This window comes from Taeniopygia guttata, chromosome 1, assembly GCF_048771995.1.
Source record: "Taeniopygia guttata chromosome 1, bTaeGut7.mat, whole genome shotgun sequence".
NCBI classification, from domain to species: domain Eukaryota; kingdom Metazoa; phylum Chordata; class Aves; order Passeriformes; family Estrildidae; genus Taeniopygia; species Taeniopygia guttata.
Window position 1 is genome coordinate 43,369,649 of NC_133024.1, and position 21,204 is coordinate 43,390,852.

A 21,204-nucleotide genomic window follows, 5' to 3' on the forward strand; every position below is an offset into this window, starting at 1 on the left:
ATACAATTTGTGTCACAGCCAGCAACTCAGCTCAGAACTTCTGCCTCCATGGCTTGATCACCCTACAACATATTTGTTAAAAACTAGATCCCGGTCTGTATTTTTCCCTGCAACAAAAGGACATTATTATCCTTATTTCCCCATAGATGCTGTACTTCCAAACATATACCAATAAAACAGCAATTAACATCAGCATAGATTTACTAACATGTGCCAAAATTTGCCAGGATAACCTAAATCCAAATGGGCAGGCAAGAATGCTGTTGCCACGGTAAACTTAAACTAAAACTAGAGTTTTCTTATTCTTAGTCATAAAGTCTAGAAGGACAGTCTTAAAAACCACATCATCTGCATGGCAGAACACAAAGAGAAAGGAGCAGTTAAATGAAGTTCTGCCTGTGGAGCAGCAAAGCCTGTTATCCATAACAATCTCATTGCCTGCAAGATGCAAATACAGGATTTGTGATGGTGTGAAATAATAACAAACAAGATGGGAGTGAAGGCAGAGTCTGGAAAAGACAAATCCTGACAGACTGTGACTATGAAGTAGAACTAGGGAAAAAGATGAATGGGAGAAAAAAAATCATCTGTGAAGTCAGAAGCAAACAATGGCCACAAAAAGCTGCAAATGCTGGAAATGAACATCAATGCAGTTACTGAAGTAAATTAAGTGACTGTTGTCAATGGACTGAGAGCTTTTCCAGAGAGGCAATGGGAGGAAAAAACTTAGAAGATTGAACTTTTAATTTGTATGTTTTCAAGTACAAGGTTTGAGTGTTTCATCAGAGTTTTTTATCTGGATTTGTCTGAATTTGGCCCCTTCCCTGGGCACTGGCCAGCCCTGCTGCTGAGTGAAGTGGTTGATGCATTTGGCCTAGGGAGCTGTACAGATGTTTCACATCTCTAACAATCCTTTTTGCAGTGGGATTAAATGCAAATGTGAAAATGCAAGAGATGCTCCTAAACAGCATGGCCTTGTGGCAGTGTGGTGCCCCAGTGGCTACCTTCAAGTGCTGGTGATGATGGAAATTCCAAGGATTTTGCCTGGCTAGCAGAGACCCCAGAAACCCCTGCTAGTTGTCATCCATATCTAAGGACCCTCACACAATGCCAATTCCATCTCATTTCAGAACCAGTTGAAACATTATGAAAATATTTATTACCAAAAAATGCTTCATACTTTGGGTGGAGGTCTACTATACCAAGGGAATTTGTTTTCTAGCTTCAAACTGTTTAACCCCCCATTAATGTGTGTACATTAGACCTCCCTAGCCCAGGCCATGGCTCAGCTTGTTGTGACCTCTGGGAGGTCTGATGGGATGTCCACCAGCTGTGTGGTGGGCAGAAGGATCCCGCTGGTTGTCAGCAGTGCTCCAGCTCTGGTACACAGTCCTTTGCCTGATTATATAGAACGAGTATCCAGGGAGGTTGCAGCCTCTGTATCTGCACTCTGCTTACACCTTGTGACCATCTCTTTTGCTTTGGGATACCTGCCTTTTCCCTGCATTCAAAACTTTTTCTTCCACCTTAGGAAAAAAATTGTTTCAAAACAGCAGCCCACATGCTGAGGAATTAATCTAATCAACACCAAGACACAGGTGCTGCACAGACCTAAGCTGTCTCCCTATTAGTCTCCTGGTGTTTACAGTTTGGTTTGACCTGCTCAATAAATTCTAAGTGGCCTGTGGTCTGCCTACCAGCAGTGCCTCTTTCCATGTGTTGCCTGTAGCAGAAGCACTGCCCAGAAGGTCCTGATACCATTAATCTCTCCCCAAGAGAAATTAAAAAGTCCTAAAACCTTTCCTTAACTCTAACCCTTTTGTTGTCTTTCTGTCATTCAGTTCACTTTCTCTGTGGTTTTCAAGCTAGAGCTGACCAGAGTTGAAAGTAGTTTATAATGAAAACATGCTCCAGTGGTTTATTTAATGGCATTAGGTTACAGAGACAATAGAGCGTACATCTTACTTTCACCGATGATCAGAACTGCAAAACCAAATTAAAAAAAAAGTCTACCTGAAGCAATCATTGCATTTTTCCCCTTGTGCTGCAGCTAGGCTATTAGCAACCTAGAAATCTGCCCTGTCCTGTATCTCAATTGATTTGAAATATGGTGGAAAACAAGCTTCCAGTATTGCTAATTGTGCATAAAATTTTAACAGCTGCTGTGTTTCCTCATAAATCTGTTTATTTGGGGGAAGAAAAGAAGCTAAATGCACCAAGAATTAAAAACAAACCCAAAAAAAAAAAAAAAAAAAAAGGAAAGAAAAGAAAAAAAGTTATTGTGGCTTTAAAAAGTTAATTTCCAAAGCAGTTTTTCAGTTTTGCTTTTAAGAAGTTGCTGTGCAAATTATAAGGAGGAAAGTCTGCTTCTGCCAGACCTGCTTATCCAAACCAAACAGCCATCAATATGTCAGAGCCAAGGTGGAAATGTGCAACCCCCACAGCAATGGCCAGGTAAGGGAAAGGACTAGGGACAGCCTGGCTGCAGTGGGAAGGAGAATCTGTCCCCAGCACCAGGCACCAGTCCCTAGCTGCTTGGCCTGCTTGAGAGGGTTTCTGCTCCTTCTCCAGCCTTGCTGACTACAACAGGACTATGCCAGCCTTCACATTGCACATCTGCTGCATGGGACAGTGATACTTACTTGCCATGGATATTTTATGGAGACAAAACCCTGATTCCTGAGTCAGTCAGTAGACCTTCTGTGATGAGTGCTGAGCAGGCAGTGTGTGTGGTGCATGCTAAAAGGGAAAACCAGAATTCTTCAAGTTTATTTGCTTTTGTTGTATTACCCCAGGGCAGTACAGCAGAGAATCAGTCCCTTTCCAAACCAAGCTGGAGGTAGGAATGTAATTATCCTTGCCTTCAGTGCTGAAAATCTTCTAAATTTCATTTTTGACAACAGTGATCTGTGAATTTCTCTAGACTGAAGATTAATGCACCTCCTTCTCCATCCCTGTCACTTGATTCAGTCATCTCCCTCTCCTGAATATGTGTGTTTGCCACAGTAAGCACACCAGAACTCCAGGAGCAGCCAGTCCTTGCACAGACCTGGCTCAGGCTGCAGAGGCACCTCCCATATGTGTAAACTCCTGGAGAGGACTTGCCCAAAGCTGCTCACTTTGGGGATAAAGCTAAGATTTATTTTCTTAGAAATTATCCTTGTCTGAGGAAATCTCAGAGTTAAGTGGGGTTTGAGCTTTGTGGTGGCTGCAAAAAATATAGGTCTTAATGCATAAGAAAACTGATTTTCTTGCTGACTGATTTTCTCAGAAAAATTCAAGGCAAACCCCATAAAATCCTCATTATTTTGTGCATGTGATCACATTATCACGCTTTATCTGCAGATCTCATTTTGATCAGCTTATACTGTCTTTGTCAGTATCTTGCTGATGACATTTGCTTCACATGGATTTGTTTGATGTCAAGTAGCCTTCTTGTGCTGTCTTTCAGAGTTTTTATTCCATAGAATCATAGCACAGCTTGCATTGGAAGGGACCTTAAAGATCACCTAGTTCCAGCCCCACTGCCATGGACAGCAACACCTTTCACTAGCTGACATTGCTCAGAGCTCCATCCAACTTCCTTGAACACGTCCAGGAATGAGGCATCCACAGCTTCTCTGGACAACCTCTTCCAGTGCCTCACTGCCCTCACCCTCACAGTAAAGAATTTCTTCGTAATAGCTAATCTAAATCTACCCTCCTTGTCCTGTCTCTACATGCCCTTGGAAATAATCTCTTTCCATCTTTCTTGTAGTGTCTCTTCAGGCACTGGAAGGCCAAATCAAGTCACCCCAAAGCCTTCTCTTCTCCAGGCTGAACAATCCCAATTCCCCAGTTCTGTGGGAACGCCCCACAGAAGAGGTGCCAAAATGTTTATTGACATAATTGCCTTCTGTCTGAGCAGGTATGTTTTATGAATAGAGAGAATAAATTTTTTTTTCCTTGAAACATAATATATTACATGTTAATGGAGGCTGTGATCATGTGGAAGTGTGTTATTTCTGAATAAAATGGCTGCAGCTCTGTGCTTGGGTCAAAAAGCTTGTGAACAGACAGGCATTGAAAGCTTCACAGCATTCCTGGGCACCCCACAGGTGTCTGACATGTAAATGACAGTATAATTCTGTCCATGAGAGACAGAGGAAATAATTCTATTGCTAATTTTCTCTACATGAAGCCAGGTAATTGACTGGATTAAAAAAAAAGTTGCGCACAGTATAGTAAAGGCGATTTGCTGTGTAACTGATATTTATTTTACAGGGCACCCCACACATACAGGAGAAACTAAGGGAATTTGTGTTCTGTTATATGTATAAAGTGATCTCTTATGAAGAAGCCCACAAAGTGAAATCTGACTCAGAATTATATGAAATATTTCACATGGAAAATCTGACCCTCTTGCATAGGGTTTTTTTCTGCCCATCAGACTCTGTCTTCTCGCAGGCATTGCTCGGGATGGAAACCTGCACAGCAGAGTGGTAAATAAGTGACTTTTTGAATTGTCAAACATGACAACCTACTTTCAGCTGATTGACCTAGCACAGAGAAAGGAAAATGCAGAGTGCAAAATTCAGCACCCCAGAACTGCTTCTTGCCTACATTTTCACACTCTTCATGTGCAAATAAACACAGTAGTCCTGCAACCAGCAGAAGTCTGCAGATACCAGCTGGAGTGTTCCTGCTCAAGGCAGTGGACCTTAATCATGAGCTGTATGTTCATTAGGTGGAATTCTCTCTCAGCTGAATTAAGCGTTCCACATAAGCACAGGCACAGTACAGCATCATCACCTAACGCTTGTGCTGGCGTGGGTGGTGTCCTGCCAGTTCTGATGGCCCTTGGGAGCAAAGTGATTGCTTTGCAGGCTGTTCCAGCATCCCAAACTGAGAGGCCCAAACAGCTCCTAAAGCCATGTGGCTCCTAGACTCCTAAGTAGCACCTAAACTAATTTACTCCTTTTTTCCTTTCATTTTACTCACAGTCAACTGGTTTTCCAAGCAAGGTGGAAAAGCTGCTGGGTTTTTGCAGAGTGCCTTGATCTGAACATTTTTCTTAGAAATGTCACTCTGTTGTCACTCTCATAATTTATGTGGGTTTTTTCTTTCGGTAGACATTAGCAATTGTTTTATCTCATGCTCCTGTTCCTCCATGTCTTCCTCGAGAAAGGATCTGTTACAGGAATTTTCTCACCCCAAAGAATTGTACTCTTGTAAGAACAAGCAGTGAAGTTTTCATGGTGCAGAATTTTGCCTAGGATATTCCCAGGAGATTTGAAGCCTGCTCTGCTTATTACCATGAGATTGCATATGTGCTGATTAGCCTCACCTTTGTCATTTACCAAAGGAAAGTATTTAATTTTTACTCTAAGCATGATTTTCCAGTGTATTGGTTTGTTCCACAGCAGATCTGCTTCTTACATCGAGTTTGTTCTAAATGCAGTAGAAGAAGCTTGTGGAAGCATCTTTATCTCTACTGTTTCTCTGATTTCAGTGTAACCTTTTACTCCCCTTTTGTGACTCCTGGTGTCCTTCACATTTTCAAAACATTGATTCAGATCAAAACTTTAGAATTAGCCATAATGCTTTTGCTCAGTCCTTGAAGAAATTCTGTGATCTTTTTTTTGGTAATATGAACATCTTAACAGGCAGGTCACCGACCAATTTTTCAGAGGTTTATACTTCCATTTTAAAGTATGCTTACAGTGAGAGTTTGGTCTTATGATTTTTTTTTTTCTGAGATGTGATTAAACCCAGTTGGTTTTGCATTTGAAATTTGTATTTTATGTTTCCTTTTTGTATCTTTGTTTGCTTTTTTTATTTTATGTTGGTCAGTTGTACCTTTTATTCCCGTCTCTTCTGAGAGCTGACCTGACTTGAAAATAGCTTATGGATGGTCATAAGTTGCAATTCTTAACAAATTTGCTATTTGATACAAAACTGTCTCGTCACTCTTCTGAAAATATCTTCTTTGCCTCAGGTCTTGTAAACTATCAACTCTATTAATTCCTTGCACTTGCCTGTGCCTCTGCCTGTCTCTCGTTCCGAGACACTGTATATCACTTACTCCAAAACTCAGTATGTTTACAGTGCCCACGGGAATGAAAAAGCAGAAACCCTCATAAACTAAGTAGGTTCCTAATTAATACATTTAATCTAAAACACCCCAGCAACTTAGCTTGAGGGGGAGAAAGAAGGAGGAGAAATGTGCTATCCTTGGGAATGCTCTCCCTCTGCTTATCTTGAAGACACAGTTATACACCTCTGGAAGGTTGCTCTAACCTACACCTCTCGCCCTCTGCAGCAGTGGGAAGAGTGTCTTGCTGTATTCGTATCCCTTTCAGCCAAAGCTCCTTTCCTTTTACACTGTGCTTTGTTGCTTTCTTTTCAGCCATTTAAGACCAAGTGCTATTGTCCTCTGCTGCTGCTGCTGCTGCTGCTGGAGTACGGCAAGACTTTGAAACAGTCTCCATGACAATCAGAGAGATGCAGTCTGGATCCTGATGGGGGTGATACATGGCTGTGACTATATCCTGCAGAGCAAGGTACGTGTATGCAGCTGCTGGAAGATGTGGGTTAAGAACTCCTGGTTCCTCCCTCCTTTTACGACCATGCATGGTGCTACGGGGAAACCTCTTTGCTCTGTGCTGCCACAGCATCTCCTTTTCTGGAGAAGTTCCCCAGGGGCTGATTCTATCTGGTGTGAGGTTTAGAAAGGGATGGGAAATATTAATGGCTGAATGATTATAATGCCTTAGAAAATGGAGCTGAAAGTGCAGTGTACAGAGATCAAAATTAAACAGAGTATCTGGCTGTGAGATTTAGAATTATATCAAAAGGGAATTTATTCCTGCTTTTTAACTTCTTGTTACCTGCAGAGCTGAATTCTTAAAACACCAGTTCCTGCCTGTTATGGCAGTATGCTATGTTCTGTCCAGTGTCTTCATGTAAAATGAAGTTTTAAAATACAAAAAGGTGTGCTAGTTTTAGGTACATCAGCGATTCATACAGAACAAAATATTCAAATGCTATGATTTATAAAGTACTGGATGGCGGTAGGCTGGTTTTTTCTTGGCCTTATGATGTAAAAATGAGCACAAATGCTGTGGAATGAAAATGGACATGAATTCTCTCTGATGAGCAGGATGTAACCTGTTTTCTGATTGTCTTGTCTATGATCATGCCTTTGCCCATTGTTTAAATGTGACAAAACAGCTTTATGATGACAGCTGCTTTACTTATCATAAAATTCCTTCTTCAGGGCAAACTTCAGTCACATTAGTTTGATATTCGTTTATTACCAGGTTCTTTGTATCACACTTGAGCCAAGAAACATAATCAAAAGGTACCCTGAATACTTAAATTCTAGATATTTGTATGTGTTTTTAATGGACCACGTGCAAACGGCCATATAAAGTTAGCAAAGGTGAGAACTGCATAGTATGACATATGGTGAATAAAATTGATAATATTGGAACAGTAATGAGAGCTATGTAATGCTTATGTATCTATTAATATCTGTATCCACATACACCCCCATGTATTCTAAATATATGTACAGTAGCTCTAACTTTCAGCAAGTAAAATGAGAATTCATAATGCAGTAGAAGGAAAAGAGCATGAAAATGAAAACAAAGGCAAAGCCACAATAAAACTGAAGCAAGTCAGAAGGAACAAAAGCAAAAAGATACCTATTAAAATTCATTCTATAAAAGGAGGATTTTGGATGTAGGGAGCTATTTTCAGTGAAAAAATGTTTAAGAGGAGTTTCTTGGGGTTTTGCAGAAACCTTTGACCTTTCATGTGTACTGTGGTCATAAAGGCTGTGTCTTGATACAGAGGGAGTAAGATAAGACAATGTTTGGATATTTTAGTATGAACAGAATGCATTTTCTTAATCTTTCTTTACATGACCTACCAATGATAGACCTAACCCTTTAGAAAATTCTCTATGTCTACTTTAACCTTGGCTCCATCTAGATGCTTTGGTCATCTTCTCTAGTGTGTCAGCCTTTATGTTTAGTGACTTGTGCCAAACACTCCATAGGCTGCCTCTTTATGGACAATTTCTCTTTTACCCTAGCATATTCTCTGACAGATTTTAATATAATTCTGCTGTTTCACCCTTTTCTTTTCACTACAGACTCCCATTCCTTTTTTCATTAGGAACACAATTTTCCCCACAAGTTCTGCATATTTCATGCCGGGAATAGGCTTGGAGAGAATCTCAATTAGGACTACATGAGAAATATCCAGACAAATTTCTTGATATCTCAAAATAATACCAATGCAGAAACCATTCTAAGTACTATGTTGCTAGGAAGGAACCGGGTCCTGTGGAAATATATCCTGATGGGAGTGAGGTCTGACCTCCATGTTAGAGGATAGTATCTCAGACAAAGAATATGCACATCTGACTCAATGCCAAGAGAGACCTGACTGGGAAGAAGGCCAGAGCAATCAGAGCAAGAGGCAGGACACTGAGAACTGAGCCCAAGGTACAACCAAAAGAGGAAAGGAAATTAGAAGACTCATCACATTGAGTCTGGCATGGATCTCTAGCCAAGCCCAGGCTGTGTAGCTGTTAAGTCTGTTATACCTATCATAAAATCAGTAAAGAGAGAAAAGTCCTCTGGGTCTCTCTTGCAAACCTGTTCTTGCTGACTTTTTGTTCCTTTTGCTGCCTCTATTTCTATTCTTTTCTTGCTTGATAATTGCACCTTTTCAATGTTAATGTCACATACTTGGTCACTGCTCAATCTGTGTATTGCTAATTTAATCACTCCTTGGCCACCAGCTCCCCTCAGTGCTCTTATTTGTGCTGTGGTTCTTTAAACAGCCTTGTAGTCTGTGAATATCTCACTAGAAATGAAGCAATATCCCCCACACATTTCATCTCAGTCTTGCAGAGAATGATTCTTGCTTCTCTCAGCTGCTGCATTTTTGCATACACACACACAAGCTACATTGACCTTTTCTACTACCATATTTCTTTGACACTTGAAAGTAACTTGCTGGGTTTTATCCTCATAGTCCTTATGATGTTTCTGTCATCAAAGAACCTCTAATAGAAATCATATTCCAAGCTAATTTTCTATTCTCTAGTGCCTGTCCTTTATGGTCCTTTGCTAAGGTGATTCTTGTTCTGTTACTATTGGCCAGTGTTACTAATTAATCTATGCCTCTGTCCCATGTTGTTGGCCTCTCTGTTCCTCTTTTCTCAATTTAGCATAACACCTATGAATTTTATTAATATGATGTTAATGCCTCTTTCTAGCTCATTCCAACTCATGTTATTCTGTAATTCTGTGATTACTAGAAGTATTAAATCAGGCAAAACCAAACTATTCTTAAATATTGACCTGTCCACCCTATAAACTGGTGTTCTTCTCTTTGTCAGTTAGTCTTGTTTTGGTCCTTCATTCCAGATTTCAGACCAAATAAGATATTTATTGCATAAGGAAGTTCAGTCAAGCTTTTTAAGAATGATTTTGGGAGGCATTGGAGGCAATCTTCCATTCTCATGCTCTCTAGTTTTATGTCAGTCTAGCTGCCTGGCTTTGACCAATTATTTAAAAAACATGGCTTTAATCCAAGAGTATTACATTTATTCTGTTCCACTCATCCATTGATTTGGTAATTCCATAAAAAAGTATTGTCTTTGTCAGGCAAGATATATTCTTTATAAATCCTGCCCCTTATTGCTCATCATTGTATTATTCTCTGCAAATGAAGTGACTATTTCTTAAGAAGACTTTTCTATAGTTTTTGTCTTTTTCCAGCGCTAGAAGATAAACTTATATCATTGTAATTAGTAAGAACTTCATTCTTTTATGAATGCTGAGACAGTGCCACATTTGCTTTTCTGTTCAGCATTGGCAGAAGGAGGACAGATAAAGGCATAGCTGTCTCCTTCCCCTCTTAGCACCTCCACACACCTGTGGTGTGTGATTCTAACCACTTGAGGGTGCCGGAGATGTGGTGGAATGTAGCCATCACTTCTGCTTCTAAATCTCAAGATTTTGCAAGATAATTTATGAGGAATGTTATAGTAGCTTTAAGAGAATTCAGGAAGAATGACTTGTATCATATTTTTGTTTTCTTAGTGTTTTTTTTTTTGTTTTGTTTGGTTTTTTTTTTTTTTTCTCAGTTTTTCATGGCCAATAGATTTTTGTCAGGAAGTGTTAAAGGTCCCCGAGGAGTGTGCTACCAGAGTGTGACTATCTTATGCCTATGTGCCTGTATCAGAAGATGATCAGGGTATATACTTGGTTTAAACACTGCTAGAAATGCCCCGTACTTTCTTCCGTAATTCTACAGCTGTGTCTAAATTTGAAAGGTACATTATGCTTCTGAAAGTACTTTGAGTTTTATTTCCACAAGAGCAATACTCACATTGTTCTGTTCCTCTGCTGTCCTGTGCATTTGCCCACTACCAAACATAAGCTAACACAATCTCGTTTCTGATGAAAGATATTAGCCAGATATCTAAGAAAGTAAAGTTAGGTTGCCTTGAGGTAGGGAGGTGAAGTTATCTAAGGGGCACAGTTGACTCCCTCGACTGGTTTGAACTTCAGCGCATGAAGAAGTACACCTTTCTTCTCTCCTAAGTGAAATAAATATTAGAAGGCCTGGAGAGCAAGGTCATCCAGAGCTACATGTCACAGAATCCTCGTGTGAGATGTTATGGACTCATCTGTGTACTCACCTGAAAATCAAGGTTTACTTTGAAAAATTAGGTTTTTAACTAATTCACTAATTTACAGCATAAGTAACCTAGACATCTCTTTTGTTGCTGTTCTTGCTCCACAGAGCTGAGCAGAGCTTTGCACTGGTGTCCACAGCTGTGCATGCTGCATCTGGGAAAGGACAAGGGCTTTGCTGGGCTTCTGTGCCTGTGAATATGTTGTGTTTTGGTTTGGGTTCTAGACATGGCAGATGTTCTCTGATGCATGGCTTCTCGTTTACCTCACTATCCAACCAGGAAGAAACTGTTGTATTTCTAAATTATTTTTTCTTTCTAGTGTTCCACAAAATAAGAACTATAACAGCAAAAAATGCAGTTAGCCACTACTGAGCTCACTGACAACTCCAGGCTGAGAAGTCACATTTAACAGTGGCTTCATCTAGGATGGAGAAGGGGATGGCTTTACTTCACATTGTAATGTTTGATCATTCACAAGTGGATTTACGTCTTGCTCAGTTGTACCCTCATGTGGGAAAGATGAAGTATACAGCTAAGAAAAGAAACCACTGCAAAAACATTCTCTAAATATGCCTCTGACTGTAAATCAAAGCACAGCAGAACACTGGATTTCAAAAATATTAGAAAATATCCCTTGTTTTGTGTCCATGGTCTTTCAATTATGTATGTTTATTTCCACTTACACATATATGTGTATATATATACATTTATACATACATATTTATATTTATCTGAACTGAACTGCTTACTAATTAGAATCAATACAATGTGTTGTCTGCCTCCTTGTTCTGCAGTCAAACCCTAAATGCAAGCAAGTTCCTTTTTCCTGGTAAGTGTATGATCAAAGGAAGATCAAAGCAGAATCTGAGTTCAGGGTGTGTAATTTTTGGCTGATCAAACACAGATATGTTCCCCTGCGTTAAAACGAAGGTTGGAGAAAGTTAACTAACTGGCTGTAACTTTTCCTTTGCATTATCAATTGGCAGTTCAAAGGGCTCCTTCCAAATCAGAAATAAACTCTCTTTGCTACCATAGTGCATATTAACAACAGACACCCTTGCAAAATAATCTTACAGGAGAAATGCAGAGCCATACTTAGACCCTGCCTCAGTCTGAAAGTCTGTTTGGGAGTTTTTTCTGGCCCCTATTAGTCCACTTAGTGGACATGCAGCTAAGTGGTCTGTACTGGAGTGTAGAAGGCCAAATGTAACAAGAGCAGAGGTTGCTTGCCCTGCTACTGTGTTTCTGCATGAATTGTTTTCTCCAGAGGGGTAGCTGGATCCTCACAAAAGCTGGGAAGAAGTGATTCAGACATCAACACCATCGGTGGGCAGATTATATGGCCCACACTTTTGATATCATTCTAATCTCTGAAAGCTAGGTTGCTTTAAGACATGACATTTAAGATATCCTCTGCTAAGTTGTTAGCATTAACTGTTATAGGCCTGGCTATACTTGTTGTGCAAATAAAAATCTGATTCTTCTTTTGAGCTTGCGAAGTTGCTTAGAGCCCAACAGATGTCAGTAATCCTAGCATCATAAAACATTATGTATTTTACCATCAGAAATAAATACATTTTGGTCAGCAAATATATTGAAGTTTCAGCTTCCAAAGAGGTTATAAACAACAGTGCATGAAACAAGATATGTTTTAAGATGAGTGTATAACAGCAGGTTATAAAACAAACATTTGGAAATAACTTCCAAATTATATTCAGAAGTGAAAACAAAAGTGGTAAAAATATTTCAGGCTCCACAATATGGACAGTGATTCAAACAATTAAGAAAACAGCTAGAGGACTGAGTTAATATAGAGCCTTCAGAAGTTGTTTAAATGTAGATAACTGAGATCACATGTGTACATGTGTAGGGGAAGATCCCAAAAATTCTTTAGGGAAAATCAGGTAGCATGGTCCCCTGACATGATTGTATTTCCTAGTAAATCCCATCAAACTTCTGAAATCTAATAGAGATTTTTTTTCCTAACGGGTCACTAGAACAAGGATGAAAGGTTTCTGGTAAAATTACTATTAGAACATTGACAAGACTTAACCAGGTGAGTAAACATTACTCCCAGAACAAGGAAGGTGAGATCCTGTAGCAGGGTATACAGTAAATGCTCCACAACTTAAGCTTGCTGGAAATGCAGATCTGAGCAGAGCTGGCGCTTGTTCAACCATTTGTCCCTCTGCTGTATCTGGAGGTGGTGCTCAGGCTCTGCTCTGAGTGGACAGGTCTCACACTGAGAGGCATCAAACCAAGTTTGTCACCAGGAAGGTCAGACTTGGAGAGGCCAAAAAAAGTGTCCCCTGCCTCACTCTGCTTAGGGTATGGTCTGACTTGCCATCATGAAGAAGATCCTGTTTCCAGTACATTCTCTGGGCACCCAAAATGAGTTCACCCAAAATATTTCCCAAGCATTTTCCTGCAGACTTGCTGGGGGATCACATGCAGAGAAGGAGGGTTCCTGTGTTATCCTATTCGCTCTTACTGGGACAGAGTAAGTGCTCACCTACAATAAGCAAAACCACATAATCTAAGTAAATGCATTTATTGACACACAGTGGATGTGTTCTGCAATTCCACTATAGACCTTTGCCTGTGGAATCTCTGACATTTGCAGACATAAAAGGAAGCAAATCTGTCCTGTTCCTGTCACCTCGGCAACACAGTGGAGCGTAGACATTGACACTTCAGAGAGAGGTGCTCATTTGTATCTTCCAGAACTCAAAGGTAGAAGGCTTCCTTAAGGAAGCAGTAAGAGAGGAGCATATTTAAACCAAAGCAGAACAGAAGATTTATGCTGTCTAGTATGTGTGCTTCAAGAAGCCTACAGCAGTAAAAGCGTGAAGGATTAGAAACACAGCCAGAGTCAAAGAAACCTCCAAGAGGGCAATTTAGTACAGACCTTAAACTTCCCAATGGAAATAGAAGAGACAGAAGAGTTTGCTAATAAAATATAGGCACTAACTGAAAGCGATTGGGTCCTGCCACTTAATAAATAACCATTCATATGCTGAGGCTTCGTAAGTGTGTGTGGGCATGCTCTTAGCCCTTCCTGACTGTAAGATAAAAAATGTGCTAACTTTAACCACCTTCACAGAACTGAAGCTGGTGCATGTTGGAGTTCAGCTCAGCCGTGAGCATGCGTATGCTCAGTAACAAGTGGTACCTGTTAAAGTGACATGAACTGCTCACAGATCTCAGATTATGCAGTGATAGGTGTAGTAGAAGCTGAAGACACAGATAACTTCTACTGGGCTAAAAACTGTGTAGCTCTATTGATCTGATGCCAGCTGAAGATTGAACCTATTGCACTTAACAGATATCTACTTTGGCTTCTAAAATTAAAAAAAAAAAAAAAAAAAAAAACAAGATCAAAAAAAAAGGTAACTAAACAACTTTTTTTCTGGCTTTTGTTCTAAGACTCAGCAAAGCTGGTGAGGGGCAAATATTGAACACTTGAGCAGGCACAGTTTAGTTAGAGACTCTCAGCACAGGCAGAAAAAAAAGTTCAAACATGGCCATGTTGGCTCATCTTGCCCAAGTGAAGAAAATGGTAACAAAACAGGGTGAATGTGTGGGCATCCTTCACAAGGACTTCTGGATAACTTTCAGTGCCCAATGAGAGAGTAATCTGTAAGGTTAACAAAGGAGCACTGGCGATGAAATGCTCAGTTGATTTGCTAACAGAAACCAGAGATGGCAAATGGGACAGAGGGGTACAGAGAGACAGTGGGATAAGAGTGACAAGTGGCAATATGTTGAGCTGTTCTGTTTCTGCTATATATAGGAGGTAGCAGTTATCTTGCTGAAGGAAATGTAGAACAAGATGTGCAGATTTGGAGACGATGTGGAACTGACAACCTGAGAAATGCCATACGTAAAGGAAGTAAGTCGAAGATGCTGAGAAATCTGCCTTATGCGTAGGATATGAGGGATGAGCAGGGAGTGCAAACCAAAGATGGAGAATCCAGAATATGGTGGTGCGAACTGTGCTCATTTGCTCATTTGAAATCTTGATATTGTTGCAGGGCAATGACTCAGAAGCTAGAGGAGGTCACTGAGGGAAGAAAGGCCAGGCCAGAATAGATCCCCATTTGCAAAGAGCTAAAAATCAAAGAAATACCTTAGTTTTCACACAATAATGAAAGTTGCTAGATTTGAAGAATAAATGTGTGAACATTCTTGGAGTCCTCAGTCACTTATGCAGTAGTATGCCAAATAGCTTTTTCGTGGTGGCAATGGTAATTAAAAGTGCAAGAGCAGTACTGGAGGCTCAGCAGCCCCCAGGCAGCTGGCATTGATACTTGACAAGAAGCCAAGAATGTATTTCAGCCAGCCACCATGGGAATATGAAATTGTGTAGCTAATGCTTTCCTTCTTGAACTTTAGGACATTTTTCACCTACACCAAACCATATATAAAATACCATGTATGCCTTGTTCAGCTGTAGAAATTCTCTTGAGTGCATATATACAATTTACATGAACTGTGTTCCCAACCTCCTGACTCCACTGTCTTGAAACCACAGACCTTATTTCTCTATAGCTCAAATCTGAAGTGTGTCCTAGGCTTCAGATACAAAATTTCCAGAATGGAGAGATTACCACTGAAGTATGTGTGAGATCCAGTGATGGACACATGACACATCCAGCCTACAAAGCTCTCCCATCCACATTAACAGGGCCTTGGGATCAGACACAGGGCCTGGAAACTCTGGGGAAGACTGACACTGAAAAAGAGGATGGAAGCAGTCACGCCAGCTGCCTGCTGAGGATGCTAGGAAGAATGTGAATGAAGCTTGAAGCAAGATGAGTATTAATGACTGAGCTGTGGTAAGGCAAAAGGAGAGCACCAGTCTGGATAGAAAGAAGAGGCAGTCAATCTTCTGTAAGGCTTTTTTTTTCATAAAATATTGACTATTTTAAATTAAAATATTATAAAATATTTACAGTAAAATATATAAAATATCATAAAATATTGCTCATTTGGATGCTGCCCAGCCACCCTCACAAATGAGCAGTCTCCACTGATACACACTTCTGTGCCTCCTACTCAGCTTTACTCAGGAGGGTCATGGCAATATGAGGCTGAAAAATAGGAAATCTACCATTTTCTAAGCTGGAAAGAGCAGTGCCAGGATCAATACAGCATGAAACAAGCATTGGATACGGCTTAACCACAGTCTCTGAAGCCTTCATTGCAACTCTTTGTAGTTTTGGAACATCTCTGAAATTCCCTTCTTATTGCAAGCAATGCCCATCAAAGTTATTTTAATGTAGAAAAACAGAAGTGGCAAAGGGGTTCTGAGGGGCAAATGACAAGAACCCTTATCACAAATAAGGGTACAAATAAGGAAATTGTTGCTCTTATCGCTGTGGATTTGGGGTCCTCATGTGTTCCCATAGTTCTCAGTGTTCCATGGGAAAAATCCTGGCAAACGTTGTGTTTAGTACAACAGCACAAATGGCTCTTTTCCATCCACAGAAGTTTTGTGGTTTACATTTCACGTTTTATGTCGGTTCTGTCTGGGTTTATCCCACTTGCTGTCCTCAGAAATCTCTCCCAAGATCCTGCTCCCCAGTAAAGTGACTAACAAATCAGATGCACCATACTTTCTGCTCAATTAAGGACAGAAAAACAACCCTCACACAAGCAGTATATAGGCTATTGCTGAGAATGGGGCTGAGCATTTCAGATAGATGTTCAGAAAAGACTAAAAGGCAGCTACAGAATAGAATCTTCATGAAATGCATTTCCTCCCAATCTTTCTTACTCACTGACACATGATCATTTATTCAATTTTTTTAAGAGGAAAATAGCAGCATTCTATGTTTTTTTTTCTTCTGCAGAAATGTGAGCGTTTTTTTGACTCTGTCACAAAATTAACTCTTTCAGCAGTAAGAAATCTTGCAACACTAAGGACATGTTTTGTGCCCATCCTGTTCTTTCTTCCCCATGACATTTCTTGGGATTCTGTGGTTATTCCTGTCACCAGCTAACTGTTCTTCAACTCTGAAATGATAAACAACAAAATAGAGCTATAAAATAAGGAGGATGCAGCTGCAGAGACCTGGCTAAACAGAGATAAGTGGGGCAATGAAAGCTAACATGGCACAGCAGCTAAATTGGATGCAAGATCTTTACAGCTTTTTAAGTTCTTCAGGTTTGCAGTGGCCTACCAATTTATGCTGGAAGCATTGTCTTTATGCTCCATATGTACATTGCAAATGTTGCAATCCATGGGCTGCTCTTCTTCTGCCACTGATCCTTTCTGTGGCCTTAACTAAATCACTAAACCTTGTTGTTACGTTTAATCAAATTGTGCTCTTGTAAAGTACGATCCCTCTTTAATGTCTCAGTATCATGACATTGACTTGATGGGGACTTCTGATGTTGTAACCTAATTATTGATAATAAAACATAACTAACTGAGAAGAATCAAACCATTTTATTATAGGCTTTACTTAGAAGATTTTTAATTTCATGAAGGTCTGAGAGATTTCCATGTTTTGGGGGAAATAGAAATGGATTGGGAATGTTATGCACTGAAATATCTTTCAGAAAAATGTATACCTACAATACCCCTTTAGTATCACTTCATGTTCCTGTAGTCTGCCAGCCTTACACAAATCTAGTCCTGTACATGTTTTTCCTACAAAACAAGCTATTAAAAGATGTTTTTGCTGCTCCTCTGCACTAATAATTTTTTTTTTGCACACAAAGATAACTTACAGACACTTCTTTTCCTTAGCTGATTTAGTTTGTTAAAAACATCTAATTGATTATATAAGAAAAAGAGACCAAGGTACCTTTGCAGATGCCTTTGACTTGTTTAACAGAGTGACACCGTGCTGTGCTCTAAAAATTTCTATAATCCATACATCTGTTTCTTATTATTATTCTAACTTTTGTTGAGTATATTATCTTTCCAAAGCTACTGTTTGACTGCCTTTCATCAAGGGACACTTCACCTTTCTAAAGCATCTTTTTCATATTTTCACTAGGTTTCTGTTCTAATGCAACCCATTATTTTCAAAGGCTTTCAACAACAGAAGAATATCACTATGCTCAGAGCAGATGTCCGAACTGGTCAGGAAAATGATTGCTGGGGCTGTGTTTGACCATTTTCAGAGACTTTGTCAGCACAGATTTATAGTATAAGAAAACCTCCAAGCTCACCTATGCCTCAGGCACTCGGCATTCACTAAGGCACTGAACCTCTTCTCCAGGTCCATGTGCTCATGTTCTCCTGTCTTTCATATAAATTCATTGTTACACATATCTACTATGAAGAAAATACAATATGACAAGCTGGAGCCAGTAGTCACAGTGATAAGATTATTTTGAACGGCCTTTAAAGTTTCTTGTGTTAATGACTGGCAAATAGTTAGGTCCTCTTAAAAGCCTGGCTCCAATACAGTGTAATGGCAGCTGTGAAACATAATTTCCCAAAGAAGCTCTTACAACAGAGGACTCGTGGTTTCTCAGATATACAGAGTTCACCTATCTTTGCTTCTGAAAGCCCAAAGAACGTACCAGTTGTGCAAGCTTCCAGTCCCTTGTTAATTATAATCTGTGTTTATATAGCAGCTCCATCTCAAAGCTCTTTTCAAACATTAAGACTCCTAGCACTTCTTTTATGTAGGCATTATTATCCCTGTCATTATCACATCTTCCATTTTATAGGTGGTAAAGGAGTAAAATCATACTGTGAGTCAGTAGCTGAATTGGGAATATAATATTGTAGTCCTGACTTTGTCCCTTGCTTTAATTACTCACTAACATGGTAGTTATTTGTGGGTTGAAGTGATTTTGTTCAGTGTAAGATCTCAGCAAACAAGCATAATTATTTGGTTTGCAAGATTTTTGCTCGTATAGCTTTCATGCTGATATTTTTCAGCTGTTGGTCTTGGTTTAAGTAGCTAATAAGAGATGCTGTCATCTTCCAATTAAATACGTATCAGTAAATTTTAATATTATACAATTTGAATAATAGACTGGAACAGCTCAAATGAAGCTTAGTCTATCAAACAATTAATTATTTAGGTATTGATGTTGTGTCCAAATCTAGTAATAGTAAAAACCAGATGGAAATCTATAGAGAAATGTACTTTTGTAAAGTAGCTGGGTTTTAAATGACAGTTGTTATTAATTAGCCTTTTCTTTTAATGTGAAAATACCATATGTAATTACTAAATTAAGTTAAAGCCACTTGTCTATTTTTTCTTTAGTCAGTACATTTTAGTTGGTATGAAATACACAAATGTGTTCAGTTGAAACTAGACAGTTAATCTCATTTTCTCCTTTTCCAGGACTTTTTTAATCTGGAAAGGCAATCTAACCATTGCATTGGCTCAAACAATAGCTTAGCTTCAAAACATCCCATTGACATCCCACAAACTCCTTTGTTTCTCTGTCATCAAATGTTGTTAAGAAATAGAATAAAAAATTAAAGATTTTCATGAGTAGTTACTCAGAAGACCACAGGTTCAGGCCTATGAGAAACTGAAGATGCCCTGAGAAGTGAAAGCATGGACCTCCATAAGAGAAGTGTAAGACACTCAATATTACAACATGACTGTTTAGAAATAGTGGATTGCCCTTTTTCTTCCTTCTTCATTATTTTTCTCCTTTTCTTCCTCTTTCTTCTTTTAAATAACAGGATATCTTTGTTATTCCTTTAACTACATTGTAAAAGTCTTGTCCTCTGTCAGTGGTCTGCTTGCCTACAGGTGCAAAACTTGGTTCTTGGTGAATTATCATAGAAATACATACTGCCTTAAAGGGATATCTTTCCAAGGGAATAGATCCCTCAAATAAAAGTACAAAGCCCATTTTTCTCCCTTCTACTTGTCCCAGTAGAACAAAAAATACGTTTTAAAAAACAAGATCTCTTTCAAGGTGATTTGAATGCTGTATTTTGTGGATGCAGCAGTCATGTACACAGTCTTTATGCACCTGACAAGCATGGAGAAGAAAACCTAGTTGTCCAATTTGTTTCATAGTTTTCTGTACTAACAAGGTTACAATTCCCAGCATTTGTTCTGCACTATGTCGGCCCTTTACACTCTGATCTTTAATTCATTCTTCTTTAATGACCTATTCATTTGCTCATAAACCAGATCTCCATGTCTCCCAATCACTTTATTAGGCAAGTTACAGCCTATCCCTTCCCTTCCCTTCCCTTCCCTTCCCTTCCCTTCCCTTCCCTTCCCTTCCCTTCCCTTCCCTTCCCTTCCCTTCCCTTCCCTTCCCTTCCCTTCCCTTCCCTTCCCTTCCCTTCCCTTCCCTTCCCTTCCCTTCCCTTCCCTTCCCTTCCCTTCCCTTCCCTTCCCTTCCCTTCCCTTCCCTTCCCTTCCCTTCCCTTCCCTTCCCTTCCCTTCCCTTCCCTTCCCTTCCCTTCCCTTCCCTTCCCTTCCCTTCCCTTCCCTTCCCCCTTCCCTATTATTCTTTTCCTAAAAGACTTCATGTAATACAGCTTTTTATCCTATCTCAGCTGTGTCTCTACATTTCCTCTCATTAGGGAGACATCCTATTCTCCTGCTGCCTGTTTCTGAGAGTTTATGCCCTCCTTTAACACACACTTTGTGGTAAATGTCCTACTCTTCCTCAAACTTGTGGAGTAAATATGACAGACATACGATTGAAAGTGGCAGATGATACCTGCCTACGTGAGAAATACCCTAACATTTCTCTGTTTTTTCATGCTATCACAGTTTATGGAAATTTTAAATGTGTATTCTTATAAGAATTATTACATATTTTTCTAACTACAGCAGCTGAAACCACATATAGCACTATGTCTGTATAGGCCTGTGATTGAAATGACAAATGATATTTTTATGTTGTATAATTTTCAGTTATGCAATTTCAATTTCTTGAAATCTCTCTTCAAACTGTTATATGTTGCTCCTCAAATAATATCTATTTATGATTGTCACTTCTACACTGCACCTCCTATGTTCCACCTGCACTTCTTAGTTCCACAAAACGCATTATTTTGTAAAAACATTAATTTTTGCCATATTTCCTCCATCCTGTAGACTCAGTCTTCCCTGTTCTGTCAGCTTAGTTTTCCCTTTGCTTTCCAAACTTTTCCTTTTTACACTGATGTTTTTCCAGCATGACCCACAAAGGTGGTGAGAGGTAGATTAGCTAAGCTTTACTCCTGGGCTCCTCAAGGCAAGGAAAAATATTTGTATCATAGCAATTATTTAGAGGCCTAATTTTAACTGCTGAAGTGTGAAGGTCAGAAGAAGTAGGAAACAGGATTCCTTGGCGTAGTCTTACCTAAGCACACAAAGAAAAGTTATGGTATCAATACTTTCTTGGAGTACAAAACAGCTAATCAGCCTCCTGCTATCATGCAAGGATATTACTACATCCAAACATGTTCCTGTAGAGCTTTAAAAAAACTGGCCAACTTTGTTGAGTGTTTATTGCATTGATATTTTCTCCTTATATCCAGATGCTCCAGTTGGCTTTATTTTATTTTG

General features: G+C 39.5%; 1 protein-coding gene across 18 annotated transcripts in view; it reads left to right on the forward strand.

The window, feature by feature from the left end:
* Nucleotides 1-5,783: 5,783 nt before the first annotated feature.
* Nucleotides 5,784-21,204, forward strand: part of C1H11orf87 (chromosome 1 C11orf87 homolog) — a 198,169-nt gene continuing 182,748 nt past the window's right edge. For 8 of the 18 annotated variants that reach the window (XR_012055406.1, XR_012055408.1, XR_012055409.1 and 5 more), the window contains exon 1: nucleotides 6,137-6,542. Coding sequence is in view for 7 of the 18 variants with exons in the window: in XM_072927734.1 (XP_072783835.1) it covers nucleotides 6,514-6,542 (29 nt within the window). In the remaining 11 variants the exon portion in view is untranslated. The other 10 variants (XR_012055407.1, XR_005980068.2, XR_005980064.2 and 7 more) reach the window with 7 other exon arrangements.